This window comes from Cetorhinus maximus, chromosome 2 (genome assembly GCF_964194155.1).
Source record: "Cetorhinus maximus chromosome 2, sCetMax3.hap1.1, whole genome shotgun sequence".
NCBI classification, from domain to species: domain Eukaryota; kingdom Metazoa; phylum Chordata; class Chondrichthyes; order Lamniformes; family Cetorhinidae; genus Cetorhinus; species Cetorhinus maximus.
This window is the reverse complement of record NC_135880.1, coordinates 99,767,659-99,790,954: the sequence shown is the minus strand read 5'-3', so window position 1 is coordinate 99,790,954 and position 23,296 is coordinate 99,767,659. Positions and strand designations below refer to the sequence as shown.

Genomic DNA, 23,296 nt, shown 5'->3' with positions numbered 1-23,296 from the left:
CTTCTTGAGTGTTGTGGGAGCTGCACTCATCCAGGCAAGTGGAGGGTATTCCATCGCAACCCTACTTGTGCCTTGTAGATGTACAGGCTTTGGGGAGTCAGGAGATGAGTTAATTGCCACAGGATTCCTAGCCTCTGACTTGCTCTTGTAGCCACAGTACTTATGTGGCTTGTCCAGATCAGTTTCTGGTCAATGGTAACCCCCAGGATGTTGATAGTGAGGGATTCAGCAATGGTAATGCCATTGAATGTCAAGGGGCAGTGGTTAGATTCTCTCTTGCTGGAGATGGTCATTGCCTGACTCGTGTGGTGCGAAGGTTACTTGCCACTTGTCAGCCCAAGACTGGGTATTGCCCAGGTCTTGTTGCATGTGGACATGGACTGCTTCAGTATCTGAGGAGTGTAGAGTGGTGCTAAACATTGTGCAAACATCAGTGATCATCCCCATTCTGACATTATGATGGAGAGAAGGTCGTTGACGAAGCAACTGAAGATGGCTGGGCCAAGGACACTACCATGAGGAACTCTTGCTGTGATGAGCTGGAGTTAAGATGATTGACCTCCAACAACCACAACCATCTTCCTTTGTGCTAGGTATGACTCCATGCCACACCTTGTGAACGGGCTTAACAAGGTAGATGCTGAGAGGATATTTCTAGTCATTGGGGAATCTAGAACTAGGGGCACAGTTTCAAAATAAGGAATCTCCCATTTAAAATGGAGGTGGAGAGGAATGTCTTCCTTCAGAGGATCATTAATGTTTGGAATTCTCTGTCCCAAAGAGCAGTGAAGGCTGGGTCATTAAATATATTCAAGGCTGAGTTAGATTGTTGATCTACAAGAAAATCATGGGTTGGGGATTGGGGGGTAGTGGGGGGGGGAGCAGGAAGGAGGAAGCAGCAAAGTGGGGTTGAAGCCCTGATAAGATCAGCCATTACCGAATGGCACTAATCAGGCTCGTGGGGGTCAAATCCTATTTCTTATGTTCTAACATAAGCAATTTGGAAGCCAGTTACTTATTTCACAGCTTTTCACAGGCTGTGGGACTGATGTACATATCACAACAAGTAATAAGAAAGATTGTGGTTACAACCAGGAATACTCAGCTGCAAAGATGTGGTGGGATGAGATCGATCAGAGGATGCTTGGTTGAGGATGGGGAGCAAGGTATAACCTAGGCGAGGCATCAAAGCCAATGAGGGAGGCGAGTGAGGAAGGAAACTAAAAGAGGCTTAAGGCAGACAGTCAGCCTCCAGCCCCTTACAGTCTGCCCTCACAAAGGAGCAGATGGGCTTACAAGGGAATCGACAGAAGGTAAGTCAGAGTTGAGGTAATGAAGCAAGGGGCAACAGAAAAAACACCTCTTGATTCCCATCACTGTGGCAGCAGTACATGTCATCTACAGGGTGTACTGCAGTAACTCACCAAAATTAGCTCCACTGCATCTTCAAGCTTTGTAATCTCTATCAATGGCAATAACTAAAGAGGCATTACCATAAAAACATCATTACCTTCATGTAACAAATCATTGTGACCTGGACATAAGCCTTCATTCCTTCAACATCACGAGTTCAAAATCCTGTATTCCCCCATCTAACTCTATCACGGGAACACTATATCACAAGGACTGCACTGGTTCAAGAAGGTCCACCATGTTCTCAGAGCAGCTAAGAACAGACAGTAATTAAATTCTTCTCTGCCAACATCATCCACATACCACAAACAATTTTTAAAAATTACACAGTCTAAGCATATTTCCACAGCAGTGAGGTAGATATTTGGAGAGCTGTGGTGCCAAACTACATTGATCAGTTAAAGGATACTGAAAAAAACAATACAAGCATTTTGAAATGTTAACTTACGTTAATTTTGGAAAATAGTTTAAAATATTGGTACAAGTTACCCTTGTACCATGTGTTACCCTTAAACTGCTGATTCATCCTGCTTCTGAACAAAATTTTGTAACTTTAGTCTGTACTACCTGGTCTAGCTGCATGGTGTTTTTCACTTATTAAATTGATCTGGATGGATGTCCAGTACATCTGAGTGTAAAACATTTTGCAAAATGGCAATTGTTAGTCCTGCAGCACATAAACTTGTTCATTTTAAGTACAAGGTCTAAGTTGCGGTTCACAGGAGTTTTCAATTAGCCAGCATAAAGAATGTTGGGAAAAAATTCAAAATGTAATGAGTGATACAGTTTAATTTTTTGAGAGAAGTTTAAAATAAAAGTAAAAGAGATTCTACACTGCACTAAATTTACAAATTATGCCAAGATATCTGAATGCCAGTAAAATAGTATAGCATTTGTCCTCAACTGTGTTACCTTATTTTCACTATGGCCAAATGTGAGACGACATTCAGGCACATGAAAAAATTAATTTTTAAAACACTTGAAAAAAATTATACAAACACACAGTTTCAGCAATGTAATTTCTGATATCAAACTCACCAATTAATGGGTTTTTTCTAACATCCAAAACAATTAGCATACTACTGGTCTGCAAGATATCAAGCAAAGCTTTGGCTCCTTTATCAGAAATTCCACACTGCTGCAAATCAAGGGCTGTAATAAGAAACAGAATTTCAATGAATTCATTTCATATCAAATATCAAGCAACAATAGTAGTATTAACTCTTCCCAACTCCAGGTAACATTTGCATAGTATTTACAACATGCAGAAATAGACGAATTGGTCCAACAGGTCCACGTTTTGTGATTATACTCCACAAAAGCCTCCTCCCACCCTTCTTCATCTGTCCCATTAACATATCCTTCAATTCCATTTCTTTCTCATGTACTTACCTCACTTTCCCTTAAATGCATTTATGCTACTTGCCTCAACTACTCCTTGTGGCAGTATGTTATACATTCTAACTGGTCTCCTGAATTGACTGTTAGATTTCTAAATAACTATCTTATATTTATGGTCCCGAGTTCTGGTCTCAGCTACAAGTGAAATCATCTTCTCTCCATTTACACTATCAAACTCTTTAACAATGTTGAAGATCTCTATCAGGTCATCTTTCAGTCCCTTTTCTGGAGAGCCCCAGACTGTTTGTTCTTTCCTCATACAAGTACTGAGATATTATACCTTTCATTCTTGTGAATCTTTTTTGCATCTTCTCCAATGCTTCTCTATCCTTTTTTATAATATGGAAACCAGAACTGTTCACAATACTCTAAGTGTAATCTAAAGGTTTTATACAGATTTAGGATAACTTTCCTGCTTTTCAGTTCTATTACTCTAGAAATGAATTCCAGTGTTTCATTTGCTTGTGCATCTAAACCTCAAATCACTCTACTCCCCTTCGCTTAGACACTTATTTTCCAAGGAGTATGCATTCTCCGAAATGTACCATCTCACACTTACCTTTATTCTAGTTCATTTGGTAATTACATAATTATTCTTTCAACTTTAGTAATGCCTTCCAAATTTTATCAGTCCTCCTCTGAATGAACTACAATCCACAGCTTGATGCATTGCGCAAATTTTTAAATTGTATTTCTGATTCCCAGGTCTAAATCTTTTATGTAAATGAACAGCAGTAGCCCCAGCGCTGATCCTTGTCGAACATCTCTTACCATCTTTTGCCAGTCTGATTAACTACCTTTAATCCCTAAACTGCTTTTTGCTTTGTAGCCATGGTGCTATTCATCCTGCTACCTGTCCCCTAATTCCATATGTTCTGACCTTAATCATGAGTCCACTATATGGTACAGTACCATACAGAAGACCTTTTGGGAGATAAAAATATATTAAGGTCATGCATTACCTCTACTGTCATTTATTATTTGCACACACAAGTCCAAATATGTACCTTGAGACAAAGTGTAGAACACTTCAACACCAGAAGCAGTATATTAAGCCAAAACAGTTTATTATAAAATTATGCACATGTGGCAAGCAATAACAGAGGTGGTGAGAACAGCCATCTACCATAGATGTCATACAGGTGCAGCAGGGTGTACAAGGAACTTAAATTTATAACTTTCAACATGTTAATTGCTTTTTAATAAGTTCCTTCAAGAACAATTCAGCTAGTCCCAGTGCCCCACACTTTCCCTATAGCCGTGCATTTTAAAAAAAATCTTCAGATGCTTATCCAATTCCCTTTTGAAAGCCATGATGAATCTACCTCCACCACTCTCAGGCTGTGTAGTTCAGATTCTATCGGCTTGCTGCTTGAAAAAAATGACCCAAACCTTGCAGTCAGCAGCACCCCACCATCCCATTACAAAAATTGCTCAGCTCAACCTGCCTCTCCACCGATGGTTCCAGCTCCAGCTTCAGGCAGAGTGGGAGGCCTAGTGGCGAAGTGTAAGTGAAGTGACATTACACCCCCTTTTCCATCATGAACCAAAGATATGCCCCTTAAGGTCTGCCTTCAATTCACTGACTTGCAGAGTTTTTAAAGCGTCCCTGTCACTCACAACAGCGCTCAACCTCCACTTGGCAATGCTTATCACACCCCCCTCTCACTACTCGACAATGCTCGCACCCCTTTGCCACTCTACAATGCAGCAAGCAGTTAAGGCTGCAAATGGTATGTTAGCCTTCATTGCGAGAGGACTTGAGTACAAGAACAAGGATGTCTTACAGCAGCTGTATATGGCCTTGGTGAGACCACACCTGGAGTATTGTGTGCAGCTTTGGTCTCCTTACCTCAGAAACGATATACTTGCCATAGTGAAAGTGCAGCAAAGGTTCACCAGACTGATTCCTGGGACAGCAGGATTGTCATATGGGGGGAGATTGGGCCAACTAGGCCTGAATTCACAGGAGTTTAGAAGAATGAGAGGGGATCCCATTGAAACATATAAAATTCTGACAGGGATGGACAGACTGGATGCAGGGATGATGTTGCCTCTGACTGGGGGGTCTAGAACAAGGGGTCACAATCTCAGGATACAAAGTAGACCATTTAGGACTGAGATGAGCAGAAACTTCTTCACTCAGTGTGGTGAACCTATGGAATTCTCTGCCATAGAAGGCTGTGGAGGCCAAGTCACTGAGTATATTTAAGAAGGAAACAGACAGATTTCTGGACTCTAAAGGTACGAAGGGATACGGGGAGAGTACAGGAGTACGGCATTGAGACAGAGAATCAGCCAGGATCATAGTGAATGGCAGAGCAGGCTCAAAGGGCCGAATAACCTACTCCGGCTCCTATTTTCTACAATTCTAATGCTCGCACCCCCTCGCCGCTCAGCAATGCTTGCACCCCCTCACCACCAGGCAATGCTCACATCCCCTCACCACCCCGACTATGCACATATTCCCCCTCATCTCCCACAGACTATGCTCTCCTCACTGCCCTGACAATATTCCCCCTCATCTCGCATCCTGACGATGCTCACCCTTCCCTCACATACCAATAATGCCCATCCTCCCCACGCCTCCTGAAACTCACTTCACCTCACCCAGCAACATTGCATACCACCCCCCACTCACCCGAGAAATGCTCTACCCCACCCCCCTCCCCAACAATGCCGACTCTTCCAACACCTGCCAGACAAGAGCCAGGGATTCCTGAGTTGTGGTGTGGTGGGGCAGGGATGGGATGGGGGGGCATGGTAAACATTTTCAGCGGAGCGGGCATAGAATTATCTGGTGGGATGGTGAGAATTATCAGGGATGGGGGGGGGGTGGTAAACATTGTTGGAAGAGGGTGAATTGCATCACGGGGGCAGGTGTGTGGGGGTGCTGAGCTGTGTAGAGATTGCTGTGGGTGCTTTGATACTGCAGCTGATTTTATATTGCTTCTACTCATACTTCCTACCAATATGTATATCTTCATAATGCTCTACACTAAATTTTATCTGCCACATGTCTGCCTATTCCACCAGCCTATGTACAATTCAAGTCTATCACTAACCTCCTTATAGTTCCCAATATTTCCAACTTTTATGTCATCTGCAAATTTTGAAATTGTATCTTGTGCACCCAAATTTAAGTAATTAGTATCTATAGACACCAAAAAAGCATGGTCTTGGTACTGACCCCTGTGGAACACCATTACTCCAGTCCACAAAACAACTGCTCACCACTACTTTGTTTCCGGTCATTAAACTAACAGTGAACATTTTGCACAATGAACTTCTCATACTGTGAGTACTGCCCAACAAAAATAATTCTGACTTGTGCTGCAGGATATTTTCAGCTGTCTTAGTGCTGGGGTGAAGAATTGTGATCAAAAAGCAAACAAAAAGTGCAGAAGCTGGAAATCAAGCAGAAACAGAAAACAGAAAACATTGGAAATACTTAAGCAGCTCAGTTAGTATCTGTGGGGAGAACAGTTAAATTAATGGCCAGAATTTTTACGTCGGCGAGTTGGGGGCTGGGCCCGCTCGCCGACACGAAAATGACGCGGAATGATGTGGGGAGGAACCCATGACGTCATCCCACCCCATTTAAATATTCAGGAAGGGGGGGCGGACAGCGAAATCAGCTGTCTGCCCACCAACCTGTCAATGGCCATTGATAGGATAATTAACCCAATTAAAGGACCTGCCCGTCCAATCTTAAGGCTGGCGGGCAGGCCAGGAGCCCCAGCGGGCTTCTGAAAAAACATGAAACCTCACCCACTGGCAGGATGAGGTTTCATGTTAATTTTTAAAAACTTTAATAAACTTTATGTAATATTTATTAACATGTCCCATCTCGTGTAACATTGTCACATGAGGGGGACACGTTAATAATTTTTTATTTTTTGCTATTTTTTAGGTTTATTAAACTTTCAGCGCTCTCCCTAAGACAGCACTTAGTCTCAGAGAGCAGTGCGTTCTTTCGCATGCATGCGCGAAAGAGCGCACTTTGACAGTTGGGGAATCCCTCCCCCCGCCCGGCACAGGAAGCGCATAGCACTTCCCGCTGGGCGGGCCTTAATGGCCCGCCCGCTCAAAATGATGGCGAGGCCCGTTTCAATGGCGGAGTTCGGCTGCCCGCCCGCCGCCGAGCCAGTGGGGCCCGCCCGCCAATCGAGGGCTAAATTCTGCCCAATGTTTCATACACAATTTTTAAGGTGTTACCTTTTATCGCCTGTGATCAAATATAGTTGTATGTGGATGTGTGTGTATTTCCTACCCTCAGAGAGATTAAGTTAGTTTTAAGTAACCCAGCAGCAAACTTATATTTGAAAAGGTTAGTTTATTTTTCTACATCCTTTGCCCTGGAGGGTAATAAAATAATGACATCTCATGGAGACTCTCTCACACACACACACAAAAAAATTAGTTACAGGCAAAAATAAAATCAATAGTTCTAGAAACGGAATTTAACTCTGCTTCTGTTTTAGTGCAGACCTCTTGTTTCGTAGTCACGTTATGATGATATCTGAGGTGAAGGCTTTGAAATTGCAGATATATCTCAGCAGCTGAGATGGCTCCTAAAGTTGATCTGCCAGAGGCTGGTTTCTCAGATAGGCTTAAAAACTGGACCAGGGTAGTGGAGAGAGATGTTCTTTCTTTCTCTTTCAAGGTACTATGGTGTGGCTCTTTAACAGCCTAGTTGGTTACAGCAGTCCGATGGCTTTGCTTGTTGGTCTCGCTCAATGAAGTTGTGGCTCGGTAAAGGTACCACTCTATGAAGTCAGTTTGAGCTTGTTAATATCTATTAGCAGGGAGCAAAGATGGTCACTGAATCATGTGACCTCACATCATCGTCGAGTCATGATCCAAATAAGGTATTGGGGTAATCCCATTAGCCAGATTGATTCTTCTCCTGCCTGTGGTTTCAGTACACCGAAACCTTTCGTTTCTTGAAAAAGCAAATTTGTATTTTTATAATGAAAGGTGTCAGTGGAGTTTTGTTTATCTCCTGGTCTGACAAACATTGAGTCAATATCAGAAAAGGTACCTTTGCCCTCTTTGTGAGATAAAGTAGTTTCTCAGGAGCCAACATGATATTCAGTTTTTTTTAAAATGTAGACTTTAAAAATATAGTTTTTTTTAAAGAGTCACATTATCGTCATACCAATAAAGCCGTAACATTCTACTTGGCATTTTGCAGCCCTCTGATCTTAATATTGATTATAATGTGTGGCATATGCATTGACATTTCAGGTTGGCGCTTGGGATGAGTACCCTCCAACGGAAAACAATGCTGGTGGTTGGTTATATTCTTCACCTGCACCTTGTCTTAGTTCTTCATACATTCTGTATCTCATAAATGTCTTTAATTTATCTCATTTTGCCTATTTCTGATGTTAATATCACTTCGCCCATACTTAACAGATCATTCTGCTATGTGCAAGTGAGAACATGTGTATGCGTTTCCTTTCCGCTTCCCTGGGCCCCATTCCATTATATATCCTGCTTATCTGATATCTTTTCCAGTTTTGATGGCTAGTCTAATTCATAATGTTAACATACCTATTCTCTCCACAGATGCTAATTGATGTATTGTTTTTACAGGATACCATAGTATTGTTTCAGCTTACCTATTTCCATTATTTTTAAATGTATTTCCACCCATTGTTTATCTCTACCTTTTAGGTATTCCTTCACCCCACCCCCCACTAGAGCTATCTGTCGCCTCCGTCGCATCTGTTCTGATGATGCTACCTTCAAAAACAGCTCCTCTGACATGTCCTCCTTGTTCCTTAACCGAGGTTTTCCACCCACGGTCGTTGACAGGGCCCTCAACCGTGTCCGGCTCATATCCCGCGCATCCGCCCTCATGCCTTTTCCTCCCTCCCAGAAACATGATAGGGTCCCCCTTGTCCTCACTTATCACCCCACCAGCCTCCGCATTCAAAGGATCATCCTCCGCCATTTCCGCCAACTCCAGCATGATGCCACCACCAAACACATCTTCCCTTCACCCCCCCTGACGGCATTCCGTAGGGATCGTTCCCTCCGGGACACCCTGGTCCACTCCTCCATCACCCCCTACTCCTCAACCCCCACCTATGGCACCTCCCCATGCCCACGCAGAAGATGCAACACCTGCCCCTTCACTTCCTCTCTCCTCACCGTCCAAAGGCCCAAACACTCCTTTCAAGTGAAGCAGCATTTCACTTGCATTTCCCCTAACTTAGTCTACTGCATTCGTTGCTCCCAATGCAGTCTCCTCTACATTGGAGACCAAACGCAAACTGGGCGACCGCTTTGCAGAACACCTGCGGTCTGTCCACAAGAAAGACCCAAACCTCCCTGTCGCTTGCCATTTTAACACTCCACCCTGTTCTCTTGCCCACATGTCTGTCCTTGGCTTGCTGCATTGTTCCAGTGAAGCTCAGCGCAAACTGGAGGAACAGCACCTCATCTTCCGACTAGGCACTTTACAGCCTTCCGGGCTAAATACTGAATTCAACAACTTTAGATCTTAAACTCCCCCTCCCCCAATCCCCACCCTGTTTCTTCCCCCTCCCCCTTTTTTTTCAATAATTTATATAGATTCTTCTTTTCCCACCTATTTCCATTATTTTTAAATCTACAACTAATACCTTGTTAGTCTTTCCACCCCACCCCCACTAGAGCTGTACCTTGAGTATCCTGCCATCCATTCTTAATTAGCACTTTTCTTAGATATCACCACCTTCAACACCTCTTTGATCCTTTTGTCTGTGACATCTTTTGATTATCTGCTCCTATCACTGCTTGCTTATCCCTACAACCACCCCACCCTCAACTTCTCTCTCCCCCCGCCCCCCACCTTAGACCAGCTTATATTTCACCTCTCTCCTAACTATACTTCAGTTCTGCCGAAGGGTCATGAGGACTCGAAACCTCAACTGTTTTCTTCTCCACCGATGCTGCCGGACCTGCTGAGTTTTTCCAGGTAATTTTGTTTTTGTTTTGGATTTCCAGCATCCGCAGTAGCCTTTAGCTTTTTGTTTCTATCTGTACCTTGTTTGTCCTGCTCTCTACTCTTAATTAGCACATTCCTTTAGATAATATCACCACCTTCAACACCTCTTTGTCCTTTTGTCTGTGACATCTTTTGGTTATCTCCACCTATTACTGGCTTCTTGTCCCAACAACCCCCCCCACCACCCCCCACCCCTTAAACCAGCTTATATTTCACCCCTTTCCTATTTTTACTTAGTTCTGTTGAAGGGTCATGAGGACTCGAAACATCAACTGTGCTCTTCTCCACCAATGCTGCCAGATCTGCTGAGTTTTTCCAGATATTTCTGTTTGTTTTTGTATTGTTTCAGCTTTCCTGGATTGCAAATCTTTTCTCCTTTTGATTTCCCTCGGGCCACATACTCGCAGTAGGTTAAGTAGTAGGCAGGCCTCCACCAATACCACTTTACAATGAGTAGGGCTCACGAGCAACTTCAAAATTCAAACTCTGATTTTCCCCATTAGTCAGCGTTTCTGGGGTGAATGGGGGTGGTGTGGCCCTTGAAATCTGAGAACTATTTAGAATGAGATATTCAAAACTATTATAATTTACAGACTCCACACAAAAGCCTTACATATATAACAATTTTCTGGCAAAGGATTTACTTGAAAAAGGATTCCCTTTAATACACGGCTGTTCTGTATAGTCACACTAATAGCATTTGATTTGTTAATGGTCTGCTCTAGAGCTGTTGCGTCTCTTACTTTGCAGAGCTTGCTGTGTACGCTACCACCCAGGACTGATTCAAGGATAAACATAATCTTTCTCAGCCCTGTCAACAAAGAAAGATTAGAAGTAAGAGTAGCACAAGTTGGAAATCAATTTAAACATTTGGAGTTTCTATTTCATGAAAATAGGGCAACATAGCAAAACAAGTCATTTTGTTTTCTTGCTAAATTGCCAACTGGGGATCAGTTCATCTTGTGTGTGTAGGAGAGCCAAATCCCATATTAATTTGATATCCGCACAGCCAAGTTAGGAATCAGAAGCTGGAACACAGCTGATTTTCCATCCCCCTTATACAGAGGCTCTTGACTCAACTGCAAGCCAGTTAATATCAGCAAATATAGCAGACTGAAGATCAATTCTAGGAACTTCTTAATCTGCATCATTCAAGCCACTGATCCATTGGGTTACCATTGTTACATTTCAAAACCGACTGAGCATCACTGATGAGTTACGGTGGATAGGAGTAAACAAGAGTATGTTTATCCTATATCAGTTTTCTTTTCAAACCAAAACAAATTCATACCTTTACATTTAAAATTCATATAAAAATCAAAAACAGAAATAACTTTCAACTCAACATACCTTTAAGCCAAAGGTCATCTTTGAGGGCATCTGCAAAGGCAGTAGCTCCAATATCACCGATCAATGTATTACAATTCATGGTTATGCGACGCAAACCAGTCATACAATCTAGATCAGGACGCCTGTAACGAAGGCTCTCTGCCCAGACTTGACTGTGTCTTTTTGTTGCTTGATGCTGTATAAAACAGAAGCACATGACCTAGTATTAAATTAGTTTATAATTGCCATACAAAACAAACTTTTATGTTGAATTGCTTACTATATTTGTGATTTTATACTGTAAAAAAGCACCTCTGAAGCAAGGAACAGTAATAAAAACCTGCCTTGATAATGTTGGTCATGTGCTCTGCTCCACGCCATGTTAAATTACAGCCTGTGAAGTTAACTGTTTTGATGGTTGCAGAATTCTTCACACTCTCGCAGATGACTAAAGAAAAAAATTAGATTTTACAAAATGTGATTACTTAACATTATGAACTACCTATTAAAAAATTCTGGTGGAAACAGTAACTTACTTTTCAGTCCTTCATCTCCTATTGGACAATAAGCTAATGAAAGGTTCTGCAGTGTTTTTGCCCTGGATAAACCCTAAAGAATTACACATGACATTTACAATTAATACACCAAAATGCAATTATGGATGAATATTATATTCAAAGCACATTAACATTCTGTGGTTGACAGACCTAAGTTTGAGAAGTATTCATACTGACCAATTTCCTCCTTTGTATCAACTATCAATTACCCTTTGATAAACCTAGTTATTAAATTTCATTTTTTTTATTTTAGTTGGGCATTCTTCTGACTTTTTGAAGTCTTTGGCCCCAGTATGAACAGGAAGGCAAGGAGGAAGCAAGAGCTGGGAAGAAGGACATTCCACTAAATTTAGCAGCAAGATGTCACACCTTTTTAATTCTGTTTCCTGCCCAGCAGCCATTGGCCAGGCAAGAAAGCCTGTATTACAAGGTAGCAGCCAGGGACTGCTGGGAAGGAAACTAGCAATCAAAAGGCTCAGGGATCAGTAGGCTTGAGGGAAGGGCTCAGAATGCAGCAAGTGTGAAGGAGGTGGGAGAGACAGCAGGGAGGGAGGGTGAGATGGCAGGGCCCGGAGCAGAGAAGACGACAGCGAGGTAGAAGGCGAGGCAGTAGTAGAAAGTTTTCTCAAGGGGCATGGAGAAGTATGCCTGCTCCTCCTGGTCCACAAGCAGCACTAGAACTGGCAAGTAAGTGCTGGAGCTGACAGCTTCCACCCCCATTCAGCTGCCAGGTTTCTCAAGACATGGTAAACCCGGCCACTGTTGTTAAATTCAAATGGCTCTCAAGATTTGAGGAACGCAGCCTTATTTAAATATTAAAATCAATGACCTAGCTCTGTAGAACGGAGTTACCTAGCTGTCCCCAAATCAGATGCATTTCATATTTTTATCAATTTGACCCCCCCCCAACTTCCTCATGTCAAGGGTGGGCCTACAATACCTTCCATAGACTACTGGCAGGAACATAGTTCCATAGGCACTCTCTAGCATCTAACTCAAGGGACTATTATTCATACATCAGCCTTAGCAGTAAAAGTCACTGGCATTCAATAGAGCTGGGTTAAAATGTCTTCATCTAATATCCACACACAGGTAATTTCAACAGATAGAGAGGCACAAAGAGCAAAGGGTTTCAATGGGTAGGTACAAAGAACAAAGGTTTCAATAGATAGGTAAAAAGAACAGAAAAAATAGTTGGTTTCCCCTTGCCAACCCAAGGGTAGTGAGGCCTGAGCAACACCTATACCATTGTCCCTGCCAAAATCAGCAACCTCAACACAGATCAAAGAGAAAATATAAGCAGTGAACATTCTGTTCTAACTGGTTGAGCAAATCAAATGAGTTTATCAGCAAGAGCACATTATAATTCTTGATATTTTGGTCTGAATTTCAATGACTTGGAGCACACTAATTGGCAGAGGCATCAGCAGTCCAAAGAAGTCACTGAAAAGATGTGTATTGCATCAAGTGCGTCCAGGGCTAACTTTTAACACTCTGATTTTGTTTTAATGTCAGAAGGCAGCTTTTTGAGCTTCAATTACGTGGCACACAACATCTTGAAGCCTTTCAATAAAATTACTGCTTCACAATCACTCTATTCGGACTTTTAGCTAACTGAGCCAAGCCAAGGTTTTTCGGATTTTGATAGGGTAGATAGAGAGAAACTTTTCCATTGGTTGGGGAGTCTAGGGCAAGGAGACGTAAGCTTAAAATCAGAACACGGCCATTCCAGGGAGATGTTGAAAAAGTGTTCTCCTCACACAAAGGGTGGAAGAAGTGTGGAACACTCTCCCAGAAAAAGCAGATGCTAGCTCGATTAATAATTTTTAATCTGAAATTGAAAGTTTTTTTTTGCTGGACAAGGGTTTTGAAGGGATGTGGAGCTAAGGCTGGTGGATGGAGTTAAGATACAGATATTTATATATGGAGTTACAGAAGATATTTGACAAAGTGCCACACAAGAGGCTTATTAAGATTGAAACTCACGGCATTAAGAAGAAAGTGGCAGTATGGATATAAAATTGACACATTGATGGGTGGTGATGGATGGATATTTTTCTGACTGTGGAGGTGGTTTCCTGTGCTGTTCCCCAAGGATCAGTTTTAGGTCCATAATGCTCCAATTTTTACAAATGACATAGACTCAATGTAGGGAGCAGCATTATTAAGTTTGCAGATGATACAAAACTTGGCAAAATAATAAGTAGTCACTTGAGCAAATACAGGTTAATTAAGGAAAGCCAGCACGGATTTGTTAAGGGCAAACCGTATTCAATTAACCTGCCTGGCTTTCTGATGAGGCAGCAGAGGGTCAGTGAGGTGTACAAGGAATTCCAAAAGGCATTTGATACAATACCACATAACAGGCTTGTGAGCATAGTTAGAGCTCATGGAATAAAAAGGGCAGCAGCAACATGGATACGAGATTGACTGAGTGACAAGAAACGGTAGTATTGAACGATTGTTTTTCGGACTGGAAGAAGGTTTATGGTGGAGTTGGCCAGGGATCAGTGTTAGGATCCTTGCTCTTCCTGATAGGTGGCTCTAGGTGAATTGCTCCTTCAGAGAGCCAGCACAGGCATGACGAGCCAAATGACTGCCTTCTGTGCTGTAACTATGCTTATGATTCTATGATAGGGCCTCTAGGACGACAGACACAATGGTGAAATGTGCATAGCAGGTGAAGTTCAATGAAAAGAACTGTGAAGTGATCCAGTTTGGAAGGAGTAATATGAAAAGAAAGTATGCTGTAAATAGCACAATTTTGAAAGATGTAGATAAGCAGAGAAACTTGGGTGCCCATACACACAAATCTTTAAAGGTGACAGGGAAAGTTGATAAAGGTGGTTCAAAAAAGCACATGGGTTATCTGGATTTATAAAGAGGGGAATAAAATATAAAATCAAAGAGATCGTGCTAGATTACTGCTGAAGCCTCAGATAGAAGATTGTGAACAATTATGGTCAAGATGTAAGATGTAAAGCAAGATGTAATGGCCCGAGAAAGGGTACGAGGGAGTTTGCCAAGATGCTACCAGGGATCAGCGAAGTCAGTTACGTGGAGAGGTTGAAAAAGTTATACCTGTTTGCCAAGGAACAGAGAAGATCAAGAGATGATCTTACAGATATTGTCAAGATGAGGCCTTGACAAAAAGATAGAGAAAAATTATTCCCTCTGGTGAGTGAATCGATAACCACAAGTCACAGAATTAAAATCACTGGCGAAAGATCTAGAGGGGAGATGAGATTTTTCTTCCCAGTCAGAGAACTGTCAAGATCTGGAACACTGGAAGCAGATTACATAAATAATTTTAAAACAGAGTCAACAGGTGAGGGTAAGGAACTTACAGAGTTACAGAAAAAAGTGGGAATCAGGACCTTTCTTTCAAAGAGACAACAAAGGCACACTGGGTCAAATGGTTTCCTTCTGCGCTGTAAGTTTCTATAATTTTATGAACAAAGTAGCAGGTATATCATTTATGTTAAGAATGCTCTTGAACAGACTGCAACAGGTAATTAACAGATGCTACGTTTTTCCCTGGTAAAGCAGCCTTGCAGTTGATGCTTTCTCACCTTTGTTAATGCTATAAGATCTCTGTGCCTCAAAGGTAATCCTTGTAACTCCAAAGTTTTTAGAGCACTGGAAACACTTAGAGAATCTCTAACAGACTTGCAGAGTTGAATTGTAAAGTCTTTTGACCGGATAGCTGGTGTCCGTTTTCTGAAGTGCTGTTTACATCTTTCACTCCCTTTGGAAAACAGAAACAAGAAAAGGAGTCCTAAAACACAAATGTTTACATGTAATTTGCCTGCAACCAGCTCTATGAATATAATTAGCCCAAGGGTCCAGTACTTCTAGTCTCCTTTTACCCATCAGGCTTCCTGAACCAGGGAAGCCCACCTTCCATGGGTGAAGTCCTACGGTGGGACTTTAACCCACTATCTTCAAGCCTTTCACACGGAATTTTGTCAAATCTCATGTGAGAACCTAGAGACAACATGTCTTTTGGCTAGCATCAGAGGTTGGTCAAGCAAGAATCCTCTAAAACCTATGTAATAGGTTATTTTTGTACAGATAATTTTCCATTTTCTTGGTATTCAATCCCATTATTTTACACGGGATAAAAGTTCTCTTTAACTACCACAAAAGCAGACCATTCAGCCTAACTGGTCTACAACGGTGTTTATGCTCCACATGAGCCTCCTCTCAGACTAACTACTTCATCTCACTCTATCGCATATTATTCTTTCCTTTCTCCTGCACGTGCTAATCCAGCTTCCTCTTAAATGCATCTATACCATGCATCTTAAGTACCCCATGTAGTAGAATGAGTCTGTTTTGTCATCTTTTTTAAAATGGGCACTACCTCCACGTTTTTCCAAACTAATGGTACTTTCCCAGTCTTCAGTGATTCCTTCAATGATCCTGAATAATTCATGTCATCTCTAATTTTAATATACAGACCAGACTTTCACTTCCCAGCATGCAATACATTAAGTTATAGTTTTACATTAAAACTTTAAAATATATTTGATTTTGGTCATTTTTCTAAGCAGCCTTTTCCTTGACTAGGTCAACACTATCTTTACATAGGGTATACAGCACAGAAACAGGCCATTCGGCCCAACCAGTCCATGCCAGTGTTTATGCTCTGCTTGAAAGTCCATCCATCTTTTCTCATCTAAATCGATCATTGTAACCATCTATTGCCTTTTCCCTCAAATGCATGTCTAGCTTTCCCTTAAATACCATATGTTTCAACCATTATCTGAGGTAGCTAGTTCCACATTCTCACCACTCTTTAGGTAAAGAAGTTTATTGTGAATTCCCCATTTGATTTCATGACTTCCTTATATTGATGGCCTATAGTTATGTTCTTCCCCACAAGAGGAAACTCTGTATCCATTTTATCAAAACCTTTTGTAATTTTAAAGACCCCTATTGGGTCACCCCTCAGCATTCGTTTTTCATGAGAGGAGGTTCAGCCAGTTAATCCTTTCCTGATATGTACAGCCACAAATTTCAGGTTTCTGTTAACACTGCTTCAATTCTGGTACCTACAAGACACAGCAAATTAATTTCAATATAGCTAAGTGAGAGGTGGTGCACTTTGGTAGGAGCAAAAAGGAGGCCACATACTCTTTGGAAAATAAGAGTTTGAATGGGCTAGAGGAACAAAGGGGTCTAGAGGTACATTCGTAAATCACTAAAGGTGGCACTGCAGGTTAACAAACCTATTAAAAATGCAAACAAAACAATGGGGTTCATTTCAAAACAAATTGAAATGAAAAGTAGAGAAATGACTTTAAACTTACATAGAATTTTGGTTAGACCACAATGAAGTGGTCAGTTTTGGTCTCCATATTACAAAAAGGATATAGAGGCACTGGAATAGATGCAAAAAAGATTTACAAGGATGCTGCCAGAACTGAAAGGTTATGTGAAAGACTAAGCAGGTTTTGGCTCTTTTCTCTCAAAAAGGGCAAGCTGAGAGATGACTTGAAATAAATCTTTAAACTTATGGAGGGGTTTGATAGGGAAGATATAGAGATGCTCCTCTATATTATTTCATTATTATTTCTCAACTCTAAAGCCAACTGCCTCAAACTAATCCGATATCTTACCTGTTTCTCCAAGACCAGGCTGGTAGTAGCTTCTAACTGCAAGGAAAGTTAAATTCTTGTTAATGCTAATGGAGCTGAGAATCGGTGCCCACTCTGATGGCTTGATCCAATCACCGTTAATATCCAAAACTCCTTGATTTAAGTTTGCCTTCACAGCTTTTAATGGAACCAGGTCACGAAGAGCACACAGGTGTTCATAATGTGCTTCAAAGTCCATTGGCCCTCGCTGACGTAGGTGAGTTGATTCAATCATTTAATGTGAGACCCTGGAAGAAGAGTGAGGGGAAAAAAATTTTAACTATTTCAAGAATCTTCACACTCTCCCAAGCACCAAAAGAAAGAAACTGATGTGAAGCAAGGGACCAGAACGTTAAAAATCTGTACCTCACTTCTTTAGAGTCCTTTACATGCAAATGATAAACTATTTTTTAAACTATAAATAAAATTTATGATAAATAAAAAGAAAAATGTTAATAAGATGCTGATTATTAACTTTCATTTTCAACTAAAGACTTCAGCCCAAAATACTTGATTCTGCTACCATAGTGCCTGCCTTTCTGGTCACAAGGTCTTTAACTGCTGAAAAAAGAGTCATGCAGTTGAAGCTTTTCATCTTGCTCTCATCAGGACAGACGCAGGAATTTCAAATTTCAAATGAAGAAACAATTTATACTACACAAGAAAACAGTGCTGAGCATTTGGCAAGTCAACTCCGATTGGTCGAGCATTGCCATGGAGAATGCATCAAGGAGTTTCTATTCCCCATGCTTTTGTTTAATTCAAAAAAGACGCAATGTCTGGACATGTTCTTCCTGCTAGAATAGGGCCCTATGAAAATATGTTGTTCTAGCATATGTAAGTGAGCCACATTGCGAGCCCGGCTGATAAATCTTGAATTGGTTGTTAGTGCAATTCTTAGCACATGCAGGACTGTTCATTAAGTGCTGTCCAATTGCAGAATCACATCTAACGATAGATATCATATTCTGAATTTTCCAAGCACAGGCTGGTTGAGTGCGGTCAGTACTCTGGCTGTTCGCAACAGACAATGGGATGTGCTGTTTGCTATGATCTGCCAGTCATTGGGAAGTATGGCCTATGTAGCTGGCATTGCTCCGACACTGAAATTCATATACCGCATTAGCCATTTGTGTGGCAGGCAGAACTTTTTTTGCTTGACGGCAGCATCCTGTTCGTGGAAAATGTCACTCATGTTGCTGCTGCATAAATGGTGTTGTCATGGGATCCCTCTGAGCCCAGCTCTCACTAACATTTTCGTCAATTTCCATGAGAAACATGTTTTCAATGGAATGACCCCAACCTCCTCCCCCTTGCCTATTTCCAATATATAGAAGATATGTTTACTATATTTGAATCTCTGGCTGTATATAAGAATTTCCTAACACCTTAATGTGCACCATCTTATGCTCAAATTCACCTTTGAAATGCAGCAGTCTGGTAAGCTCCCTTTCCTCGACGTGCTAGTTGAGAAATCCACTAATGGGTTCTCTGCTGCTGTCTACCGCAAGCCTGCCTTCATTGGTCAATATACACGTTGGGATTCCTTATCAGCAATCTCTAAATATGGCCCCAAGCCATTTGCTCACAATGCAATCTTTACACCGAAATAGGGTGCATCAAAGCCACCCTGCAGGATAGTGACTACCTGATCAGATCATTGTTCACTGTGTATCATTAAAATTCATGAAAGGGCCTAAAGGTGAAGCTAGCCATTTCACACTGCTACTGTGCTATTTTCCACTAACAGGATAAAAAAGACGTGCTGCCAACCACATAAATTTTTTTCAATTATTTCGTTCATGGGATGGGGGTGTGGCTGGCTACGGTGACATTTATTGCCTATCCCAAATGACCTTGAGAACTTAGTGGCTTGTTAGGCCATTTCAGAGGGCATTTCAGAGTCAGCCACATTGCTGCAGGTCTGGAAACACATGTAGGCCAAACCAGGTAAGGGACTGCAGATTTCCTTCCCTAAAGGACATTAGTGAACCAAATAGATTTTTACATCAATTGACATCATTAGACTTTTTAATCCCAGATTTTTTATTGGGTTCAAATTTCCACCATCTACTGTGGTGGGAATCGAACCCTGGGTCTCTGGATTACTAGTCCAGTGACAATACCACTATGTCACCACCTCCCCCAAAATGAGTAACGTGATATATGAATTTCAGTACCAGTGCGATGCCAGGTACGCAGGGCATATATCCCAACAACCAGCAGATCATAGCAAACAGCACGTCTCTCCAACTGTTTCTCAATAGGCTGAGTAATGACCATACTCAATCAGCTCTGCTCGCAAAATGCAGAGCATAATGTCTGATGCTCGGTGATTCCACAATTGGAAAATACTTGCTGAACAATCCCAAGTGTGCTCAGAATTACACTAGCAACCAATTTAACATTAGTCAGGCTCGCATGTGACTCAATGACGCTTAATTTATAACATTTATTAATGTACATTCCAAAACATTTCAAATCAGACAAGATTGAAAGTGCAATAAAATTCAACTCTCCAAAGAGTATGTTGCACTCTGAGATGTCTCAATACATTTGCAATAAACATGATATTCACTATATACATTGCGTGTCAGGAATAAAGCACTAGGGTTCTACACAGTTCCCAGCCTCTCAGTGCACTAAGGCAGACAGGCCTTTACGACGATTGGCTTTCCCCATTGCACCTTCGTGGCAGCTGCCCCAAGCTTTAGTGCGTTCCGTCAGCACATAGGGCTGGACCATAAAACGTGCCAATCTGCATCACTTGGTCATGGACAACAGTGGGGATGAAGGATAAGTGGGCGGAGAGGGGGCGGACGGAGCGTCAGCCAAGAGGGGAGTGGGAGGGGTGCTAATCCTCTGCTTGAAAGTCCACCCATCTTTTCTCATCTAAATCGATCGTTGTAACTATCTGGGGGCGTGAGGGGGTGGGGGGTGAGAATCGAGGGCCAGGCCAGGAGCGGGGCGAGGCACAGGGGCGGGTGGGGGGTGGCAGTGAGAGGCTCGGGGGCGGGTGGGGGGGGGGTGAGAGGGTCGTTGGCGGGGGGCAAGAGGCAAGAGGGTCGTTGGCGGGGGGCAAGAGGCAAGAGGGTCGGGGGCGGGGGGGCGAGAGGGTCGGGGGCGGGGGGGCGAGAGGGTCGGGGGTGGGGGGGCAAGAGGGTCGGGGGCGGGGGCGAGAGGGTCAGGGGCGGGGCGAGAGGGTCGAGGGTGGAGGGGATTGAGGTGGACGAGCGGGTCGGGGACGGGCCCCCGAGCGGGTCGGGGACGGGGGCCCCCGAGCGGGTCGGGGGCGGGCCCCTGAGCGGGTCAGGGGCGGGGCGAGAGGGTCGAGGGTGGAGGGGATCGAGGTGGACGAGCGGGTCGGGGACGGGCCCCCGAGCGGGTCGGGGACGGGGGGGACCCCTGAGCGGGACGGGGGGGGGGGGGGGGGCACCGAGCGGGTCGGGGGCGGCCCCCGAGTGGGTTGGGGGTGGAGCGGACGAGAGGGTCGGGGGCAGAGCGGACGAGAGAGATCGAGATGGGGGGTGGGGGCGATCAAGAGGGGGGGTGGGGGGGTGGGGGCGATCGAGGGGGGGGGTGGGGGCGATCGAGAGGGGGGGTGGGGGGTGGGGGCGATCGAGGGGGGGGGTGGGGGCGATCGAGAGGGGGGGGTGGGGGCGATCGAGAGGGGGGGGTGGGGGCGATCGAGAGGGGGGGTGGGGGGGGCGATCGAGAGGGGGGTGGGGGGGGCGATCGAGAGGGGGGGTGGGGGGGGGGCGATCGAGAGGGGGGGTGGGGGGGGGGCGATCGAGAGGGGGGGTGGGGGGGCGATCGAGAGGGGGGGTGGGGGGGCGATCGAGAGGGTCGGGCGTCGGGGGATGAGAGGGTCGGGCGTCGGGGGATGAGAGGGTCGGGCGTCGGGGGATGAGAGGGTCGTAGGGCTGGTGGGGTGAGGGGTGGTGGTGGTGTCATGATGAGACCTGTACTCCTGCCTCTGAATGACCAGTCCATTAAACACTAACAATTTCATCCTGTTATTGTCCCCCATGAGGGAACTGCGAGGGGTTGTCCTAGTTGCCTAAAAAAAGCAGCCGCCCGGGTCATTCTGGGGCTCAAACTTCGCGCTCGCCACCGACCTCTAATTCCACATTATGGCAAGAAACCAGACTCCCCTCCCTGCTGGGAACAGATCGTTAAATTACACAAATACCTACCCATTCGTGTCCGGAGGCCGGTTATTTTTTGCCGTTCCTCCGCCAGCCGCTGGCCCGGACTGTGAGACTGAGACTGCGCTGCCCGGCCAGCTCGCGCGCACCCTCCCGCCGGCTCCAACTGCCGTCGCTCAACATGGCGGCCCAGTTCAGCCCAGCCTGAAAGGAAATAGCTCATTGTGTCCTAAAGCATTTGGAGTTGTTTATCACACATAATAGCTTTGGTCAAATCCGAAGCAGGGCACGGGGGCTGTTCCTGGTCATCCGCATCTGCGTTTTTCTAAAACTGTTGATCAGTTTTTGCTCGTACTCTCGTTTGTCCCACCTTACGGCAGCTATTGGTAATCCATGTTAAAAACAAAAAGCTAAAAATTACTGCGAATGCGGGAAATCCAAATCAAAAACAGAATTACCTGGAAAAACTCAGCAGGTCTGGCAGCATCGGTGGAGAAGAAAAGAGTTGACGTTTCGAGTCCTCATGACCCTTTGGTAGAACTGAAGTATAGTTAGGAGAGAGGTGAAATATAAGCTGGTCTAAGGTGGGGGGCGGAGGGAGAGAGAAGTTGAGGGTGGGGTGGTTGTAGGGATAAGCAAGCAGTGATAGGAGCAGATAATCAAAAGATGTCACAGACAAAAGGATCAAAGGTGTTGAAGGTGGTGATATTATCTAAGAAAAGTGCTAATTAAGAATGGATGGCAGGATACTCAAGGTACAGCTCTAGTGGGGGTGGGGTGGAAAGACTAACAAGGTATTAGTTGTAGATTTAAAAATAATGGAAATAGGTGGGAAAAGAAGAATCTATATAAATTATTGGGAAAAAAAAGAGAGGGGGAAGAAACGGGGTGGGGATGGGGGGAGGGGGAGTTTAAGATCTAAAGTTGTTGAATTCAATATTCAGCCCGGAAGGCTGTAAAGTGCCTAGTCGGAAGATGAGGTGCTGTTCCTCCAGTTTGCGTTGGGCTTCACTGGAACAATGCAGCAAGCCAAGGACAGACATGTGGGCAAGAGAGCAGGGTGGAGTGTTAAAATGGCAAGCGACAGGGAGGTTTGGGTCTTTCTTGCGGACAGACCGCAGGTGTTCTGCAAAGCGGTCACCCAGTTTGCGTTTGGTCTCTCCAATGTAGAGGAGACCGCATTGGGAGCAACGAATGCAGTAGACTAAGTTAGGGGAAATGCAAGTGAAATGCTGCTTCACTTGAAAGGAGTGTTTGGGCCCTTGGACGGTGAGGAGAGAGGAAGTGAAGGGGCAGGTGTTGCATCTTCTGCGTGGGCATGGGGAGGTGCCATAGGTGGGGGTTGAGGAGTAGGGGGTGATGGAGGAGTGGACCAGGGTGTCCCGGAGGGAACGATCCCTACGGAATGCCACCAGGGGGGGTGAAGGGAAGATGTGTTTGGTGGTGGCATCATGCTGGAGTTGGCGGAAATGGCGGAGGATGATCCTTTGAATGCAGAGGCTGGTGGGGTGATAAGTGAGGACATGTTTCTGTCTATCATGTTTCTGGGAGGAAGGAGAAGGCGTGAGGGCGGATGCGCGGGATATGAGCCGGACACGGTTGAGGGCCCTGTCAACGACCGTGGGTGGAAAACCTCGGTTAAGGAAGAAGGAGGACATGTCAGTGGAGCTGTTTTTGAAGGTAGCGTCATCAGAACAGATGCGACGGAGGCGAAGGAACTGAGAGAATGGGATGGAGTTCTTACAGGAAGCGGGGTGTGAGGAGCTGTAGTCGAGGTAGCTGTGGGAGTCGGTAGGCTTGTAATGG

General features: G+C 44.1%; 1 protein-coding gene across 1 annotated transcript in view; it reads right to left on the bottom strand.

Moving 5' to 3' along the window:
* cep78 (centrosomal protein 78) overlaps positions 1-21,762 on the bottom strand; it is a 67,228-nt gene extending 45,466 nt beyond the window's left edge. Inside the window, exons 1-7 of the mRNA XM_078567532.1 lie at positions 21,539-21,762; positions 17,325-17,590; positions 15,273-15,448; positions 11,680-11,752; positions 11,488-11,591; positions 11,165-11,339; positions 2,452-2,565 (exon numbers count right to left, since the gene is read on the bottom strand). Coding sequence (XP_078423658.1) covers positions 2,452-2,565; positions 11,165-11,339; positions 11,488-11,591; positions 11,680-11,752; positions 15,273-15,448; positions 17,325-17,577 — 895 coding nt within the window. The 5' untranslated portion in view covers positions 17,578-17,590; positions 21,539-21,762. The remainder of the gene's footprint in view (positions 1-2,451; positions 2,566-11,164; positions 11,340-11,487; positions 11,592-11,679; positions 11,753-15,272; positions 15,449-17,324; positions 17,591-21,538) is intronic.
* Between the last annotated feature and the right edge of the window lie 1,534 nt (positions 21,763-23,296).